The sequence below is a fragment of the Protomyctophum bolini genome (genome assembly GCF_963924005.1).
Source record: "Protomyctophum bolini genome assembly, chromosome: 22".
Taxonomy (NCBI): domain Eukaryota; kingdom Metazoa; phylum Chordata; class Actinopteri; order Myctophiformes; family Myctophidae; genus Protomyctophum; species Protomyctophum bolini.
Genome location: NC_137883.1, coordinates 6,447,523 through 6,468,655, shown reverse-complemented (window position 1 = coordinate 6,468,655; position 21,133 = coordinate 6,447,523). Strand labels below are relative to the sequence as shown.

General features: G+C 44.3%; 1 protein-coding gene across 1 annotated transcript in view; it reads right to left on the bottom strand.

Annotated features, from left to right (window-relative positions):
• Positions 1–509: 509 nt before the first annotated feature.
• LOC308310283 (leucine-rich repeat transmembrane neuronal protein 4-like) overlaps positions 510–21,133 on the bottom strand; it is a 178,629-nt gene continuing 158,005 nt past the window's right edge. The window contains exon 5 of the mRNA XM_080756558.1: positions 510–676. Within this exon, the coding sequence (XP_080612684.1) occupies positions 611–676 (66 nt within the window). The 3' untranslated portion in view covers positions 510–610. The remainder of the gene's footprint in view (positions 677–21,133) is intronic.

The window sequence follows — 21,133 nt, the reverse complement described above, 5'->3', positions numbered from 1 at the left end:
TCGTTAGCAGAGCAAGTCAGAGCTACTTAATTGTTCGAAGAACGTTCATTAATGATTCATTGTTCAGCCTGAGCCTGAGGATTTGGCTCAGTCTTTATAGTCTGCGGTTAAACAAAGCCATGTTATCCTCACCGAGTCAATTAGCCGATGCGGTCAGTAAACCATCCATTAGCATCCACCGTCGGGGCCAGGGGCTGGGCGACTGTCTGTCAAACCTCTGTTCCGTAACAAAAACCGGGCTATTTGATATGGTAATTAATGCCTATGCCGTTTTCAACACGGTACGTGTATAGTGACAAAGAGTGATGGAATGTAGCAAAGCTGACAGGTATAAGTACCACATGGGCCAAAAAGTACATTATAAAACCTTGAGGGGGGGGGGGGGGGGGGAAGGGGAAACTAACATTATTTCTCACGCTAGCCCCCCCCCCCCCCCCCCCCCTTTCTTTCCGCTTTGTTAGTCTGAGAGGATATCCTTTTATTCGACTCTGGCGAATAATGGGGTAAGAGAAGAGTCCATCCGGGTCATCTGTCCCTGCTTATTCGTTTCTTTGTTTCCGTTTATAGTGCCGATTCCTGGCCGGTCCATTCAAAAACTGTCCATCTGTAGTTAATGGATGGTCGACGCTTCTCTCAGCCAGGCACCAGGTAGTGGCCTTGGACACGTGTACTCATTCTGTGAAAGAGAACAGAAGAGACATGGCACTTAGGACCACTTAGCCACTTTTCAACCCATCTTCATCGTAATAGGTCCTCACTAATGATTATGATTACATGGCAAGATTCGTTTCTACTGTCTGTGGCCCAATCCCAATCCGCTCCCTTGCTGACTCAATGAGCCCTCACTGACTTAGCTGCGCGTTCATGTGAAGTCTGCGAGGGCTTGAGGGATGTCCCATTTGACATCAGTAAATCAGTGGGTCTGAGCACACTTTAGATTCCATGCACGGACAGAAGAAGCTGTGTTTTGTGGCATTTCCGTTTTTTTTTAGACAGCTGGGACATCCCTCAAGCCCTCGCAGACTTCACATGAACGCGCAGCCAAGTCATTGAGGGCTCATTGAGTCAGCAAGGGAGCGGATTGGGATTGGGCCTTTGTCTCATAGGAGGGTTGTGGGCAGTTTAGAAACCGTCCTCCAGTGACATCATCATTAGGCAGATTTCTTTTTTAAACAAGATTTTGTTTTTTTGAAAATGAAAATGAAAATCTAAACAAAAATGTTTAGATTTTCATTATCGTGAGAACGATTGGCTTCAATTTTCGCATTGCAACTTTTCAGGACTAGAAAGCCTGCAGTTTTTAGCTATTAGCTTGTATTCCCCATCGATGATGTCACTGGAGGACGGTTTCTGAACTGCCCACAGCCCTCCTTATGAGACACACAGAGTAACTGACAAGCTTGTTCTCTAGCCAGTGACAAACTTGGTGGTTCCAACATGGAGTTAATTAATACTGTGATAAGAGTTAATCTCATCACAACACAATGGGGCTGTGATAATGCCAGCAAAGCAAATTAGGGTGAGCAATTAAGCAGGCGATAAAAATCCCCCTCACTAGAAGGTTGAAGTACGGTGACTTTACCTAATGTCACACGCGCGTGTGTGTGTGTGTGTGTGTGTGTGTGTGTGCACGTGCGTGCACAGTACGAGTGTGTGTTTTTGTAAAATGCAGCTCATGTTTATTTTAATTTTGAATAACATTTTCAGCGCTCTCTTTGATAATGTTAATTAAAGCCGAGGTAATTCAATTGAAATTCCCAATTGTCTTCCATTGAACTTGCTTGCCATAACATTTTACAGTAGACACATTGTGCATCCTCGCACAGTGCTAATGGTAATGCAACGATTGCTGTCTCAATTGCCCTTTAGCGCAGTGTGTGTGTGTGTGTGTGTGTGTGTGGGGGGGGGGTGTTATACATAAAACAACAGTTAAGTATACAGTATATTTAACACAGAGGCATGTTCCTAATCAGCAGCATACTTGGTGTTGTATAGGTTGTCAAAACAATACACATTTAGACAAGTTATTTCACTGTGGAACTTCCCGGACCACCTATTACATTTTATGTTATACAACGTTGGTGAATTCTGTCACAAAATACACAATTTCACCGCAAACTCACTCCCCAATTCTGGATGGCAATGCTATGTGACTGACTGAGTGTCCCAGAGCTACAGCTAAAGGGGAGGTCACAGTATATGGGGCTATACAGAACCCCTCACAGACATTATTTTACACATGAAATCATCCATTCGTCCCCTAGGTATACTGTCCCCCACAAGACTGATTAAAGGAGTCAAGGTTTCAGTTTTCCCGGACATTCAGTCCATCATAAATCGTCCCCTCGCCACTGGTTCTGCGCCACCGGACATTAAGTGTGAAATAACAATAAAAATGTAGACACGCACCCCTCGAGTTCTACACTATTTTAGACCTACAGTATCTCTAAACTCCCATTTGTATCGAAGGTTTTAGAGAAATGTGTGTATGCTGTATAAACCTAAAACAGTGACAACTCCAACAACCTACTTGGAAAATTCTCAGTCAGGTTATGCCACGGCAGAGACATGGCTCCACTGAAAGGCACCAATCGACTTCAGCGGCCATTACAGGACGACAATTTAATATTCCTCTATCGCAGCTTTTACAGTAGTATTAGTCAGTCACAATATTATAATCTTATGCTCTTTCATCGTTCCTTGCGCAATTTTTATGTGATGCTTTTTGTGATGCTGTACAAAGCGCTTTGTAACTCAAAATCACATGTGTGCGTGTGAACCGAGTGACGCAACTACACTTATGATTATGGTAGTTGTACTGTACTGTATCGTACAGTGTTCTGTAGCGGCTACAGAACACTGCACGATACAGTACAGTAGGCTACAGTGTAGCCTACTGTGTATTGTACTGTACTCATGAGTTTTTAACTCGAATCTTTGCTTCTGGGCGGTCAGTGGTCACTGAAACAACATATTTTCAGATGGGGCTCAGCGGCCAAACACAGATAATTCGGGGGGTCCTTGACATGGACATGGAGTACCACCGACATAGAAACATAGGTTTTTCAGAAAAGACATTTTTGTAGAATCAGGTCTAACTGGGTTCAGGTCTAAATGGGTTAATGGCTTTGGAGTAAATATACTCTTGAGGACAGATGATGCATATGGTCGCTGTCTGGTGCCCGTGTTCCAGTGAGTGGACCCAATGTAATTATTATTTAGTCACAAGCGCTATACTGTAGGTAATACCTTACATTGGTTAATTATTTATATAAGCCCTTCTTAAGGGACTTCTCTGTTCCAGGCATGTCACTTTGGTGAAAATCTCCCAAAGAAATTGCCAATAAGCTATGGGCAATTTTCAAGACACTTTCACATGACGACATGACACAAATATCCCTTACACCACCTTTCAAATAACACACAGAAAAACACGTCCCTGCAAGTGATGAATGTCAACATAAACAGTGGTAATGTCAACATAAACAGTGGTATAATGTCAACATAAACAGTGGTGTAATGTCAACATAAACAGTGGTGTAATGTCAACCTAAACAGTGGTATAATGTCAACATAAACAGTGGTATAATGTCAACATAAAAGGTGGAACAAAAGCAAAATACAGCCAGAATGATATAGTGGCTGATAAGAGGGAAATGAGGGCTAAAAATATAAATATGCAATACGTACAGTATATAAAAATAGGCTGTGTCCCTTTAACCAATGACAAGTATTAATTGACAAAATAATAACTACATTGGATGCATTGAAACACAGGTTTTCCATTATCTGAAAAGTAACAGTTTTGGACACACAACGCAACCTCGCCCTCTAGGCCCCAGTGTGTGCGCGTGCACATGCGTGTGTGCGCGTGAGACTGCGTGCATGCCTGCGTGCGTGCGTATGTATGGATAAATAGATTGATTGACATAATGATACCTACATCCAAACATAACATTGACGACTGTGTTGCTGTACAGTTGCTGGCTGGTTCCCAGGTTCTGTTTTTGTATTTGTAATTTGGGATGTAGAATCTCATGAAAGGTTTTGCACAGCATGCAGAAGGCAGGCTGACTAATTTGGCACAGGTACTTTAATCAAAGTGTGTTAGCAGACCGTGTTAGAAATGCAATCCCATGTTAACGGAACTGGACGGTATATAGGAATTATTATTACCTTCAGCTGTGTCATCAAAAAGATACATGTTCCCTTCGGGGGAAAGACAGAGACTATTGCCCGTAAGGCTCCCATTCAAAGAAATTGCTTTTTATCGAGCTACAATTCATCACATTTAAATTGAGATTAATGATGCATAAGTGTTGCTGTGTCTTGCACCAATACAAGCAGTTTAACAATCTTTAGGATGTTAACTTTAAATACAGCCCTGATATGGACCATGCTATTGACTCACAGCTAAAGTGGTGGCTTATTATTCAATTTGGTGGCCACAGATCATCTTTCTTCTATAACAAGACATTTTAGATCAATTCAAAGGAATAGAAGTTGTTGCTCCATTGTCATTGTCGAATAATTGCTTTAGTTAGGCTACAAACTAGCTAAAATTGCCTGTCGATCCGGCCTTAGAAGTAGTTTATCACTGTGAACAAATAACTTAGCGTATGCGATGACAATGTAACTGCTTCTTTGCCTGGAAATGGAATCTGGTTAGGATGCCTCTCGGGTGTCTCCTTAGGGAGGTCCTTGAGTATGAGGCACGTCCTACTGGGAGGAGACCCCGGGGCAGACCGAGGCGCAGTTGGAGGAAACACGTCAACTCGCTGGCCTTGGAACGTCTCGGGATCCCCCAGGAGGAAGTCACTAATGTTGCTCTGGAGAGGGAATTAAGTCTGGTGGAGCTGTTGCCCCCGCGACCGCGACTACGGATAAGCGGTTGAAGATGGATGGATGGATGTAATTAAACAAATTTGTCTAGACCAAAGGTGGGAGCCGTGGCCACCAGGGGGGGCAACCAAGATTGGAAAGGAAAAGGCATACTTTTAAATTAAATTCATGAGATTATCGTGCAAGTCTAACAACTTTCAACCTGGCACAGCTATTTGGGTCACATCATTACTGTCGAAATCTTCTTCAAACATTCCCCCCCCCCCAACAAAACAACAACAAAAAAAACGTAGATCTACTCACAACGTGTCGCATTGCGACAGCCAGATCGAGTCTCTATGGCTATTTGGGGGGTCCTTAGCATGGGAAAGTTAGGGAACTGAATACTGTGGAGTGGGTTTTCCACTGTACTATTGTGAGCGTGTCTGGGGGGGGTCACAGTCCATATAGTCAATGTCACTGTCTGTTCAATACTCTTATGGATTGAAGAACCTGCTGGCGAGCCCGACATATATATAGAGCTTAAAGCGGTGAGGGTGGCCCCATGCTGTGACCAGCCCAGGTCCTTGCTCTGACGTGAACCCTGAGGAACTCGAATTCTCTCTCCACTGCAGTCCTGTTGTGCTCTCTATGCAGACTCCTTTAACCCATTCTGACCTGAGATCAGATTCTAACGCACAGAAGAATGGTGGTTCTTTAATGCATTCTGACCTGAGATCAAAAAATGTCTTAAATCCTGACAGTTTAAAAAAAAATAGCAGACCTACAAGCTCGTAGCGCGCCACTCGGTGGCGCGCTACGAGCTTGTAGATCTGCTATTTTTCAATAGCTAAAGCACGACGTGATGCTAACACCAAAATGGGTTCCCGCACCAAAACACACACTGTGTTCCTCTTTCGCAGGTCAATAAGAAACACCTCAGAGGAGCTTTAATTTGCCAGTGCCTTTTCGAAGCAATATAGTTCTCGCACCTCCAAGATATTTTCAAACTATCGCCGAACATCGTGTGTGTGTTAGAGGGGGACGCCGAGGCGAAAGCAGCGACTCCATATTGGGGACACATTCCTCCTCCCCCCCCCCCCCCCCCCCCCCCCGAGTAGGTCAGGAGGTACACAACAACACTATACCGTACACCTCTGTAATCCCTATTTGATTGAGCATACAAACACAACCTTTTGGAAGAAATAGCAAAACCTCTGTGACATTTTGCCAAAGGGAGATCCAGACACTGCCGTGCACAACGCCTCAGTCAGTGGCTCGAGCAATGGAGCAAGCCACGCTGTTAGTCTAGCGGGCGGGTCTTATAAGTCCAAAACTCAGAAGTGAGCATAGCATTAAAAAAAAAAAACACCTATGTCACCCCCGAGTCCTGAAACCGCCCAACATCCTCTCTCGGTATATGAGCTGTCTCTTCGTTGTCTCTGTAATGAGGCCAATGGCAGTGGTGTTGTCAGGCATAACTTCATGATGGAGTTTGAGTTATGCGTGCTGTACGTGTGGCCTCACAGTCACCCCGTGAACAGGGAGTACAGGACGGGGGGAGGGCTGAAGCACACGTACAGACCCTGGGGGGGCCCCAGAGCCGAGTCAATGTAAAGCAGCTACTGTATACCTGGTGTACTCATGGTGTCAGGAACCACAACAACAACATGCTAGGTCTCTGAGCCGGCCTGCGGTGACAGCCTTGCAGGTTTACAATGGTGTTGACTGCTGGGTTAGTGTATAGTGAACAGCATTCTCACTATGTGTTCCTCAGTTCTAGGTTGGTATATAGAGGGCATTCTGGAGGGTGAGAACAATGGCATTGTTCGGTGAAGTTTTGTCCAAACTGTACTACAGGCTTTAGTGTGTTGGAACGGTCCGCGCCGCTCACAGAAGCAAGTGGGTGTATAGCACAGCAGCAGTCTGACAAATGGACGCATTTCGGCTGGCCTTCCGCGGCGTTGGTTAAGGCCAGGGGAGCCGAGACACATCCGCTTTGTGAGACCGGCTGCAGTCAGACTGCTGTTTGTCAGACTGAATACATTAAATACGCAAAACTTAATTGCTTCAGTGAGTGGGGACAGTTCTTTTTTGCTAATATGAGTCTGCACCCGTCCTTGTTTTTTTATTTAACTACCGTACTGTCACTATAGAGCATTCTTTCGGCTCGAGACGTTAGTCCTTCAGTATAGGTTTAATTAGTGTGTTAGGCATGCAGTATGTACTGTACTGTACTGTAGAAAAATACATAGCATTTTCTGGCATTTTCAAAACAACTTGTTGATATATTGTATTTTGTAGTTTTCAGGACATACTCTAATTGTCTGTTAATTTATACAACACTGTAATGCAGGTAGGTACTATACAAAAGATGTACAGTACATTCAAATGAAAAGGCACAGTCCCGTATGCAAAAGAACGCGTACTGTACACACACGTGCACGCACTGCACTGCATTTAAGTGCGGAGCAAAAAAAAAAAAAAAACTCTCCTAAGCTCAGGCCAGGCCAGCCACAGTCAATTTCAATTTCAATTCAGGCAGTGTTGCTGCAGCACAGTGCAGTGCACTCACTGCCCCTCCCCCCGTCGTAAACAGAAAAGCAACGTGCTCTCACACTGCTCTGTGATCAGAGGGTGGCTTGCATGCAGGCAGCCTGACAAAGTTTGAGACCCCCTCTTCATGTAGGATAGTCCGTCCGTTACCTGTCCAAGTTTACTTTTTCGATATCTAATGTTGCTGAAATAAGATCACACAGGTTGAAGTTGCTGTGACATCTAATTGATTTGCTGACAAAAATAATACAGTGTCGTCGTTTAATCGCGTAAAATACAATATAGGACGCAACGGGACACGTGGTGACGGTAGAGATTTAGAGAACAGAAAAGTACTAGAATGGAGGACTTTGTGTTTAATACGGTGTTGTTGTGTGACTGTCAATCTATATGGAATAACAAGCTTTGGGTGATTACTCTTAGCCCGTACGTGTGTTCACTGTTCAGTTCTACAGTTTTACAAAGAATATAGGGCTGAAGTGGTTAAAACCCCAGCAAACCTCTTCAGGTTCCACTCATGACTGCTATAATGCAGTGAGCGAAAGCTTGTCAGTTTGGCCTCATTCGAGAGCCACAGACGATGAATTAATCTCCATGCCAAGATCAGCTGGCACGCCCAGCCATCCAGTCATATTATATCCACGGTTGCCTCTATACATTTTCCCCTCTTAAACCCCTCTTATCTAGTGTGTGACTTAACCTTTAAATAGCCTATTTAGGGATTGGCTTCAGGTTATCCAACATTTTCCTTAATAGCCACATGTGCAAGTCATCACCACGCATTGGGTTTTCGCTTGCTTAAGCATTTTCCAGAGCTTTTCCAGAGTCCGCTTGAAATTGTCCCAACTTTCAGCCGCCAAAGCTGAGCTAGTTGACGTTGTATAATGAACGAGGGATCTAGCACGTCACCGAGCGGAACTTTGATTTAACGCTCATGAAACAGGCTGAGAAGACTTCACTTCATGACCCATTTAGACCCGAGGATGATTCCACAAATGCCTTCTAAATCCCGACAGTCAGTGGTTAAACATTTTCATGTCAAGGGAAAAACTGAATCCATTCTCTTTAGATCAAATAGTAATCTCAGCAAGGCAGATGGCTTTTCTTGGTTAGAGTGGGTGACAATATTATCAATATGAACAAACTGGTCAGGCTACTACTTGGCCTCACTCCCCTTAACCCACCTCGCCCCTGCCCACTTTGACAGGCTGGAATGGCTTAGGGTTTGACGACAGAGTACAGCACCTTGCAATGGGTCTGGTCCACAAGATTCGCTACACCACCAAGATACCCATGTACCTGTCTAGATACTTCCTTAATGTCAACGAAGTCCACTCCCACAACACCAGAGGGAGCTCAACGAACCACGTGCAACCCAGATTCGGTACAAACAAGGGATTAAATTAATTTCGCTCCTATATGCCACCAAAATGCGGAACGCCCTACCGACTGTCATTAAGACTTGCAAATCCCCTGACTCCTTCAAAACTGCTCTCAAAGGGCACCTATACGGACGGACGGCTGCAATTCGAAACTGGCCCCCGTAAAATCTGAATCCCCCCCCCCACCGCCCCCACTGTATATATATATTTATTTTCCCTTTTTACCCGACCCGCCTCGAAGCTACAAATGTCCCCGTCGCTCTCTCACTCCGACTCTGGCCTCTCACCAAGGCGGTTGGGCTATAGCTGGCGGCAGATGCACGGGGCATAAAAAAAGGACGCGCTTCCCGAAAGCGCAATGAGTGAAAGCACCAAAAAGGAGCGAAACATACAGTAGGAAGGAGGAAAAGGACTCACTGTTAGCCCCCTGCCGGGGCGACAGAGGACGGAGTCCCATATAGGTTGGATTCCCCAATTCCCCCCCCCCCCCCCCCCCCCCGACTGGGAAGAGAACCTTTTGGTTATCCCCCCCCCCCGCCAGGATTAGAAAGACAATTTTGAGTTCTCCTTGTGTTATCTTTTCCTGTGATTGAACAAACAAATAACCGGGCGGTTGAGCCCACTGAATACCCGTCTCCTGTGTCTTGGTCTGGGTCAGATGCTACAATTCGTACGTCTCTAAATGTTTTGATGAAAATGGTGGGGGTCCTATTGTAAACAAGTGTAATGCTTCATGGCGTCGTCCACTCACTGTTAACAGTTTTTGTATTGAGTTGTACTTGAAGTTGTACTGTAATTCTGCAAACTGTTAATGAATCAATCAATCAAAATCAATGTAATGTAGTTCCAGGGACTAGAATGGGTTAACCTTCTGTCTATACCTCTCAGGTAGAGAGAGAGAGCTGAAGACGGCTATACGCGTACACACTGCAATCAACTTTAGTAAGAACACTAAGAGACCTGTGTGCTCTTTAACCCATTCTGACCTGAGATCAGATTCATACGAGGTTTCCACTGGACACACATTGGTCTGATTAACCCATTCTGACCTGAGATCAGATTCTAAAAATGTCAGTCGTTCTTATATTTTTCTAAAATAGCAGACCTACCAAGCTTGTAGATCTGCTATTTTTCAATAGCTAAAGCATAACATGATGCTAACACCAAAATGGTTCCTGTTCAGAATGGGTTAATTGCCACACACACACACACACACACACACACACACACACACACACACACACACACACACACACACACACACACACACACACACACACACACACACACAGCAGGCACTTAAGAGTGCTGCAGCCTATCATTAACACTTAATGCCACATAACATGTTGAGTGCATGAGTGATTGAATCACCACAGGCAGCTGGACATATTTAGCTATACTGAAAAGATCAAGGCAACGCATACATACAGCAGATTGACATCACCTCCCCCGCACAGAATGAACCTCTAAGTTCACCTCCGTTTAACGCTATATGTGTATATTTTATGTAGATTTAATTTATATTTAAGTTGAAATGTCTCTATTCCTGCGAAATTATTGCTGTACATAATATTTTCTGTTTCACTCGTGCCTGTGCGTGTGCGCGTGTGCGCGTTGACAGGGGAGTTGCTAATTTTATAATGTGTTGCACCCTTGCCTTGGTCAACACATTAAACGCATTTTAGCACAGCAAGAACACCGTATAATACAACTTGGAAGAGTCTGCAGGACACAACAATCCCAGCTGAAGGTCACACAACAAAATGCTTCAGCTCCCTATATACTACCGCAGCCATCATGCAAATTGTCCCTCATGATGATGAAAGAGTAGCAACTTCTAAAGGTGCGTTCAAAGGCCTCAATCACACTATTGAGACGGCTGTTCAGCCATCAAACAAAAAAATGTTTTTGTCAAACCATGTGACTTCCATTGGTAATGCATTGGGGGGGGGGCATTAAACACGGACAAGACAGCCGTCTCAATAGACTTGGATGGTTGGAGTGGCGCGATTGCATACAACGTCAATATGCAGAGACATAGAAGTGGAGCGAACGTGCGCGGCGCGACGTGGTGCGGCACAAACGGACTTCTGAACGATTTTCTTTGCTCCGTCGTATCTAACCCACTTAGACCTGAGGACGATTCTACAAATGCCTTCTAAAGAATGCATAAGAATGCATAAGAATAGAATATGTGGTTCCAGGGACCTCCCCCCCCCCCCCCCCCCCAGAAGCAAAGATTTGAGTTAAAAACGTTCGCTCTGAAAGAATATATATTCAAAGTTTTGCGGCACATTTTCAAGATAAAAAAAAAATACCAGACCTACAAGACCTATAGATCTGCTATTTTTCAATAGCTAAAGCACCACATAATTCTTAAAACGTTCCTGCCCAAAATGGGCTGTAGGAGCTCACAACGCGTCAGGATGAATGTGACACGCTGTGAGCCGGCAGACGGGGCTATTTTCAGCGGCCAGCGACCGCCATACGACGAAGCACAAATTCTAGTCTTCAAGACTAAAATAATCCCTGCTCTTTTCAAGAAACAGGTAACATGGTCTCGGGGGTGGGGGGGGGGGAAGGTGCAAGGCTGCCCTACTCTTTCATCCGCTGTCTCAATTGTCCTGATGAGCTTTTAATTAGAGCAGTAATTAGTGCAATGCAAACATGATGTAATTAGTTTGCTCTGTGTCAGGGAGCTGGAACTAACACAGATATAACCCATTTTGGACGGGAACCCCTTTTGGTGTTAGCATTATGTTATGCTTTAGCTATTGAAAAATAGCAGATCTACAAGCTCATAGCACGCCAACGCCGAGTGCCGCGCTACGAGCTTGTAGGTCTAGCTATTTTTGAAAAACCGTATAGAACGACTGACATAGAAACATGGCTTTTTCAGAAAACCGTCAGGATGTAGAAGAACATTTTTAGAATCTGATCTCAGGTGACAGAATGAAAACTGTCGGGATGTAGAAGACATTTTTTTAGAATCTGATCTCAGGTCAGAATGGGATAATTCCGGTCCTCTCCACTGGATCACACGGCTTCTTTCTCCACTCAGGGCTCCAATTATCCCATTGTATTCTCCCCACCCATTGCCTGTACTCCAGTGTTGAAGCAGCATGCTATCCTCCTCTTTCCCCCCCCCCGTCAATGAGCACACGCTGGGCAGAGAATTCGTAAACGATTTCAATGTCATTTTATTGTAAAAAGCAATAGCAAATTAATCACGGGGAAAGACAAGTGCAACACAATGCTTCCCGATAGAACCTCGTCGGCATGGAAGCGATTGTCTGTGCGTGCGTGTGTGTGCGTGCGTGCAAACCTGATTGTGCCTATTTGTATGCAATCATAAATGTGTATCCAACCGTGTGTGTGTGTGTGTGTGTGCGTGTGCGTACTCCTATGGCTGTGGATTTATACTGTGTGTGTGTGTGTACTGATTCCCCCATAGGATGGACGTGGGATTGCTCTAATCTTCTCACTCGATAGATACAGAGGGCGTGGGGCGTGGGGTGGGGCAGATCAAAGTAATTCATAGCTCAGCTTATATCAATAAATCATTAAACAAATCTCAAAGCAACAGGAAAAAAAAGCCCCATGAACAAAACCATCCATAATAATGCTAGAAGGAGCTATAGCTTTTACAAAAGATAGGGTCCCTCCTCGCTTTGACAGAAAAATAATCCTCATCCTCTGGAAGTAAAAAGGTAATAAACACCTATAGCTTCTGTCTGTCAACACGAGAAGCTGCTCCAATTTGTTGTTTTCATCTCACCCTATAGTTGTTGAACAAGGTCACACTATAGTCTTTTAACTGATCATTTCAAATGTTGGAAATTCAACTAATGTGGAGAAGGAAAAAAATGCAGTACCTATGTTATAGTTCTTCAAATCATGTTTGAACAGTTACACATTCCACCCCGTCGTCCCCAACATTTCTTTAGGAGAGCCGGGGTGCTTTACAAAATCTACACATTCCCATTACATTCCCAGATATAGTGATACAGTGTCAAGTTGAGACGATGAGCCATGATGCTTCTTAACCCATTCTGACCTGAGATCAGATTCTATAAAAATGTCTTCTACATCCTGACAGTTTTCATTCTGACCTGAGATCAGATTCTAAAAATGTCTTCTATGTCAGTCGCTCTTCGATTTTTCAAAAAATAGCAGACCTACAAGCTCGTAGCGCGCCACTCGGTGGCGCGCTATGAGCTTGTAGATCTGCTATTTTTCAATAGCTAACACACGACATGATGCCAACACCAGAATGGGTTCCCACCCAAAATGGGTTAATGTTCCCGTACTGAGTAGTCCCACGTCACGTCATGAGTCATAACTGAAAATGAAATTCATTTTGTGTTTTCCAACTCTCAACATGTACACAGTGCAATACCTGCATATAGGTCGATGTGTCAGAAAACATTTAAAACAAAGCAAGCGCATCGGGAGAAGCAGACGCGAGTGTGTTTATCCGTGCGAGGCAGGCTTTGAGCGGGCGCTATAGCCTGTGAGTGCCCTGTGCAGAGCAGTGTTGCATACCGATGGGATTGGAACCATAAATCATGTCGTCTCATCAACATGCCTTAAAGTTTATGCCTACAATATCACAGGGGGGGGAAAAAAACACAATACAGCCCCTAGGCCTTATACTTCCATTGTGCTCCTCTAACAAAACCCAACTATAATGATAATTATACTGTCAAACAGACTATACATATACTTTTATGCAATGCTGTCGTCGTTTGATGCAAATGTTTGACATTGACAACATGTCAGATGTTTCCTGACTTAATTGTCGCCATAGTATGACCTGGGTGTGAGATATGTGTTGTACAAATACAGTGTTTTAACATATATTTCTGTTGTAGTGTGTAGATATCTGAAGTTGTCAATTATGTGTTGCTCTAAATGGTAAATGGTGCATTTATATAGCGCCTTTATCCAAGGCGCTTTACATAGATTGTGATCATTACATTCACCCATTCACACACATTCATACACCGATTGCGGCGGAAGCCATGCAAGGCACCAACCAGCACATCGGGAGCAATTTGGGGTTCAGTGTCTTGCCCAAGGACACTTCGACATGTAGACATGGAGGAGGAGCCGGGATTCGAACCGCCGACCCACGGATCATTGGTCGACCTGCTCTACCTCTTGAGCCACAGTCGCCCACAGTCTACCTTTAAAAGTCCAATCCTAAACTCCCCCAACAAAACAACTAAAAAACTAAACTAAAACTAAAATGAATATGCCATTATCTCATGAAGCCAAGTCTCTTATCTTTCCTCTTTACGGTTATTTACATGGAGTGTCTAATAAAGGATCAAAGTTAGATCAAACGACTCATTGCAGAGTGCAAATATACTGCCGCAGTCCTTATCTCGAAATGTATCCTCATTTCTATTTAGGGAACACAATGCATAAATGCCCAAATGGTAGTGCCAAGTGCACGAAGGAATGAAAAAATAATAATCTTGATGGCAAGTGCAGTATTTTTGCCTGAAGACGCACATTATAGCTGAAGCTGGAAAGGAAAACTTCACACCGACAGGGTTCACACATCTACAGGAGACTCATACTAAAGGCATGCAGCTGACAAAGCTACATTATATTATTAGAGTGTCTATATGGCACAATATGCCTTGAGTCACCGACTGCACACACACACACACACACACACACACACACACACACACACACACACACACACACACACACACACACACACATAGCCGATAGCCGATCTACAAGCTCACAACGCAAATGCAATTTAAAAATAACAACAACCTTGAATATTAATGCGGAAATGACACAAATCTTGTGGTGACACTTCAGGACAAGTCGAAAGAAGGCATGGGGTCTGGTTTAGTCATCAAAGCATCGTTGTGCTTTTTAGAAACTAAATAAAATGGGGGTCCGTGGTCCAAATACACATTCATTTAGGCGTCCTCGACATGAAAACGTTCGAGAACCACATACTGAACCCTGCAGTCTCCCAAGCGAGAGACAGCCAATTGCACAATCTTTTGAATTTCCATTTATGCTAAGCACCAGCCTAGATTATGCTTCCAGGGAGGGGATATCCTCTGTAGTTTCTAAGCCTTTTCAGGCCTTCTGTCGCACAGAGTGGTTGGGTGGAACCATTTGAAAACCCGTGCGAGTCCTAGTCTTGAGAGACTACATATGAACCCCCTCTGGTGATTTATATTTTATATCTCTGCCTCTGGTCAGACTGACTTGAATACATTTATTAGACAGATGTTTGATAATGTCACATTTTAACAATTTAATACAAAATAAAAGCCATTGCATTACGACACGTGTGCTTGTAGATCGGATATCATCGCTATCAGTGTGACAAAGAATAGAGGGCATAATATTCTGCTGCCCCAACTCCCCCCCCACACACACACACACACACGTGTGTACGTGCATGCATAATTAACATGTAGGCTGCAGTACAAAAATAGGCCATACAGTACAATGAAAAAAAAATGAGAGAGAGAGAAAGAGAGAGAGAGAGAGAGAGAGAGAGGGGATGTATAAATGTCATTTAACTGGCGTATAGTACAGTTTTGAGAGATCTCGTCTGTATGCATTAGCACGCTGAGAAATGCAATCCATGATCTTAGCGTATAGAGCTCAAAGATCTCCCCGAGGAAATTTGATGCAATGAGTGAGTTGTAGCCGGGAGCACACCGAGCATGTCCCCGATGAAATGTGTGCGTGCGTGCGTGCAGATTTGTTTGTGTGCGCGTGCGTGTGTGTGTGTCCGTCCGTATGAGTGTTATGATTCACGGTGATTATGATTTATGCCTGTGATGGACGACAACATTAGAAGGCTGCAGCTATTTTCCCCAGCCCTGCCCCGGCCGCTCACAGTCTCCCCTACCTCTCTCTCTCTCTCCCCCTCTCCCTCTTCTTAAACTATGATGTAGTGCACAATAAATTTAATTTTAGATGTCTGATACACTCAAACAAACAATTTGGCAGTGCTTTGTTGCCCTTTTTGCAGGATAGAATGCTTCATGTGCCGTTAGCAGCGCCGTTGCCGCAAATATCCGCTCAGACTTGACAAATACTAACCTTTACTGTAAGCCGACTGTACAGAACAAGAAAGCTAATGTATTAACAATTATACTGATCTAGTGCTGTAAGGAGTACATTTAATGTTTACCTGCAGTATCCCACTTCATTTTGTACTCGTAGCACTGAATTGCTTTTCTTTTTGAGTGGTGCAACCACTCCTACAACCAGCGATGCCTGTGCGTACCCATGTGGCCATGAGCACGAGTATATGACTTATTAGTACCAGTAGGGGGCGCCAGAAACAGAGAGAGGGATAGGGGGGGGGGGGGGGGTTGCACGACTCAGTTCACACAGGTGTGATTTTTTTCCTGCACTCTACTAACACTAGACCTGTACGTGCCCGTCGGCCAACTTGGGAACCTAATAATACCAGTTGTCAACTTGTCATAGATAGCACCCATTGTACAGATCTACTGTATATGGAGATCTCTGTATCCGTCCGTCTGCCTCTGTCTAGCTGTTGCCAGACCCACAGTACCAGACAGGCGCGGACGTTTTCTGCTGCCTGCCGGCGTCTTTTTTTTCTCCGGGTTTTTAAGACAGCTGGTGGATGGAAATTAAGCTCCACGTTTCCCGGAATCTGGCCGTCGCGGCATCCATTCATGGGTGGAGCTTCTTTTCCAGCCACCTAACATGACCATTCAACCTTGCCATTGTTGACTATATAAGGTTTATGCCTTTTAAGCGACTTTATTCCCTTTGTAAATCGTTCTGGATAAGAGCATCTGTTAAATGCCTCGGAGTCAGTGGCGGAAACTCCGTGGGTTCAGAGGCGCGATTGAACCCCCTGGCATTTTGGCAAAGGCGCGACTGAACCCACTGCATTTTGGCAAAATACTGAAATTTCCCCTCCCCAGTGGTCATGTTGTCATGCACGTAGTCACATACCTTTACGAGGGGTTACATTTACAAGATAGGTGTTGGGCCGCCGCGCATGCCGCATTCAAATGCTAATAAGGTGGCTTTTGTTCGAAAAAACTAAACTCGATTTTTTTCCACCGCTGGGGAGGGGGGGGGGGGGGGGGGGAGGGATGCGTGGCTGCTTGAACCCCCTGCCGTTATAAGAACTTTCCGCCTCTGCTCGGAGTGCCAAAGAGTTTAAAAAAAACAACTCTGGAGATAACTGGAGATGCAACCCGTTTTTGATTAATAACTTAAAGATATTTAGCACAGAAATAACACACGGAGCAACTGGGATAAATAAATGCTGAACCTACAGTATAATCCTTGAATTTGACCATGCACTAACGAAGCGAACGAACACAAAATAAAGATTATCCTCTAATCATTATCTACCGGTATACTCTAATCTGAGAAAACATGACTTACAGTATACCAAAAGCTGGCTTCCGTGGCCCAAGCGCTCTCACATAACGACTACATACTGTAGACTCATAACATAACCAATACAGGTGGACAAGCAATAGGCCTACTGCAAATTCTATGCCAGAGACCACAGGTGTTTGGTTTGAAGAGACTACATAGCCTATAGGCCAACAATCAATTAGTGGAATTAGTGGTGATTGACGCGCCGGTGAAAAAAACCCGAAACGCTTTGCCGATGCCGCAAGGTCGTAGCCGCGCGCGAGCATCATTTCCATCCACCAGCTGTTTAAAAAAAACAGGAAGAGACGCCTGCACCAGGCGTCTTCTTAACGCGTCTTGGCGCGTATACGTGCCTGCCGCGCCCATACACACACACACAATACTCACTCATATAACAAGAACAAGCAGATTTTAGGAAAGGGAGAGGATTGTGCGTTGACCGGGATATTCACTAGCCGTGCCCACCTGATTGGATCAACGCGCAAAATGGGCATTCTAGCTCCACATCAACTTTGTGGATAGTTTATGGCACATAATATACTCCCACCAGCAGCTCATTTTTTTTAATAATCAAGAGCTTTCACACCCTGCCAAGTTTAGGAAACCCTGACTAGTGAATAGTTTTGAAGTCGAGACAGGAATGAGGCCAATGATGTCAGCCTTGCAGCGCTACTTTCCAACACATTCATAGACTTTTGGTGATGCGAGAAAGAGCTGGGGATCAACGCAGAGACATCGGAAGGGATGCTTTTCTCAACAAATATAATTATAGCACCTTGACTCTGCAGATGACTTGGCAGCGGTCTCCCATGTCCACCAGCATGCATGTCCATCCAAGCAGCGTGCTATACCTGTATCACCAATGCTATAGCTGGAGAAACCTATACCCTCGATTGAGGCAGTTGTTGTTTTTGGCAGGAAATCCCTATTTTAGTTTGAGTCATATATAGTCTCTTGAATAGTTATCATTTAGTTTTAGTCACATTTTAGTCACCTGGAATGTTTTAGTGTTTCAGTGACTAAATGTCATAAGATTTTAGTCGACTAAAATGTATTTTGGCGGGCCGTTGTAATGACTGATTTTACACTTGCTGAAAATAGCCGATCTACAAGCTCACAAATGACTTATACTGGATCTCTTGTCGTCCACTAGTCCCTTCCTAACATTTTAGTCTAGTTTGTATTTGTTGACACAATTGTCAACATATTTAATCTTAGTTTTAGTCATCGTAGTTTTCATTTCGTTTCCATTTAGATTTAGTCAGTGAAAAAAGGTAGTAGACGAAAACATATTTGTCGTAGTTTTAGTCGACGAAAACAACACTGGATTGAAGAATTCACATACTTGGGCAGTACTGTCACGATGTACACAGCATGTGATGTAATAGAACGGACGAGCGCGAGCAGGCAGAGATATCCCAACAGTATATACTCGGCAGAGCTACAAACCCCCATCAGAATGTGTGGATGTCATCCCAGTACAGCATAGTAAAGTACACGAAGATAAAACTGTAGCGCGGAGCTGTGTTCCTTCAACCTTACGGCTCAGAATACTGGGAAAAAGACATCTTCAAACTGTCATCATTCCACAACTATTAAGAGCTTCAGGAGAATCCTGCACATCTTCTGGCCACTATAACACCATCTCCAACCCAAACGAGACGAAAACTTCATCAGACCAGTGTGTGTCCAGTGGAAACCTCGTATGAATCTGATCTCGGGTCAGAATGGGTTAAGTGTCGCGCGACACACTTGTTGAAATCACCATGCGTCGGTCCGAAAAAATGGCTTGGGTTAAAAAGAACCGACTGATGGAAATGATTAGTTCTTGTGTCACGCACTCGAGACCGATGACTCAATGTGAGACTGATGTGTAGACAAAGGCAGCTTAATTATGATCACCCACACTGTCACCGTTCACACAAGTTGTTCTCACGGCATTATAGTTCCAAGGACGGCAGCCACATAGCTCTGAAGGTGTACAGTACACAATGGAACCAAATGAGCCTGGGCCCGTTTCGGTTCCATTTTGTACCCATTATAGACCTGAAAGGGTCCACATGGAACCGCCACATTAAGGAACCCACTTGGAGAACACACACTGTAAAGTCTGGGGAAAAACATTACATTACACCTAAATCCAGCTAAAACGGGTTCATGGATTTCATTCATTTTCTTTACTGTACATACGTTTTTGAGTGGTGCAACCACTCCTATGTATGTACCAGTGGTCATGAGCACGAGTATGTCACTTATTAATACCAGTAGGGGGCGCCAAAAACAGAGAGAGGGGTAGTGCTGTGCCTTCTGCCTGCTAATGAGAGAGAGAGAGAGAGAGAGAGAGAGAGGAAGGGGGGGGAGAGAGGGGAGTTGTACCACTCGGTTCACACAGGTGTGATTTTTCTAGTATGTTTGGGATCATGTGTATGTTTTCTGCCTTTTCCCTTACTGTAGGCTACTGTTCAGTATAAGCACGGGGCTAAACTTTGAACCGATTTGATAAAGAAGGGAAAAAGATCTCCCCCAAAGTGATCTGCTTGAAGTTTGCCAAGGTATTTATAAATCGGCCACAATTAATCCCCATTATTCATAGGATCTGAAGGTTCAGAGAGCACTTGCCTGGAAAGCCTTGCACGGGATGAGGAGAGTGTGGAAATCAGACATTAAAAAGAAATCTTCTAAATCCTCCAGTTTTCTGAAATAAATATTTTCACGATTTTTGAAGAATAGCAGACCTACAAGCTCGTAGCGCGGTATGAGCTTGTAGATCTGCTATTTTTCCAATAGATACATTATAACATAATGTTTAAAACACCAAAAGGGGTTCCCACCCAAAATGGTGGCTGTTCATAGCTACTGTGGAGTCAGTACTGCTGTATGGGGCCGAGTCATGGACCCTCACAGTACAACAGGAAAAAGCCCTGGATGGAGTCTACACAGGAATACTACGAATGGCACTTGGTGTCACATGGACGGACCGCATCAGAAATGTGGACCTCTATGGGGACCGACTTACCACGGGTCACAGACAAAGACAGAGAGAGAAGGATGAGGCCGGCAGGGCACTGCTTCAGGCACCCAGAACTTGTTGAGGCAAGTAAATCGACCCTATATGGGAGCCAACTCAGGGCAAAGCCAGGAAGGGGAAAGAAGCGTACCACCTAATGTAGACGTGCTGCGGCGCGACAGCTTGGCTGACAACACTGCAGAGCTCAAGAACCTGATGTTGGATATAGGAAATTGTGGAGGGCAAGCGATCCAGGAATCCCGAGTTGGTGTTGGCTGTATAGACCACACTTTCGCAGCAGTGTGTATTCATACTAGTCCAGATTCACGTGAAGAGGTGGCCACCTATTCGGTGGTATACTGTACACCTCATCGCCGAAAACTGGACGATGAATAGGCCTATACAATAAAGCCGCTCTGTAATTAATGAAAGATGTACAAATTGTAAAATGAGCTTACTTTTACTATAAACGTTGTTCTGAAAAAAAGCTGCAAAGATTCTCGTGTATTGTGACTGCAGGGGCATGCCTGCATAACGTGTCATTCCTAATAAGAGACCATTCTCAAGAGCAACTTTTCTTGACCCATTTTGGGGCGGGAACCCCCTTTTGGTGTTTTAAACATTGTGTTAATAATTTAGCTATTGAAAAATAGCAGATGTACAAGCTCGTGGCGCGCCACTTGTAGGTCTGCTATTGTGTGTGTCACGCAACAAATGTAATAGTCTCTGAAATCTAGAAAATATATAGCTATTCTTGTTTTTACTTATTATTTTCCTCTCTTTTTTTTCCTGCCACACACTTTCTCTATAGGCCGCTATGGGTACCTTTTGAGCTTCTCTGATAGAACATCAAAGAGAGAAAGAGGGAGTGACATAAAACACGGAAACACCGGAATTGCACTTCTGTATAGACAGAACCTTGACTTGATGCTAAAGTCTGTTG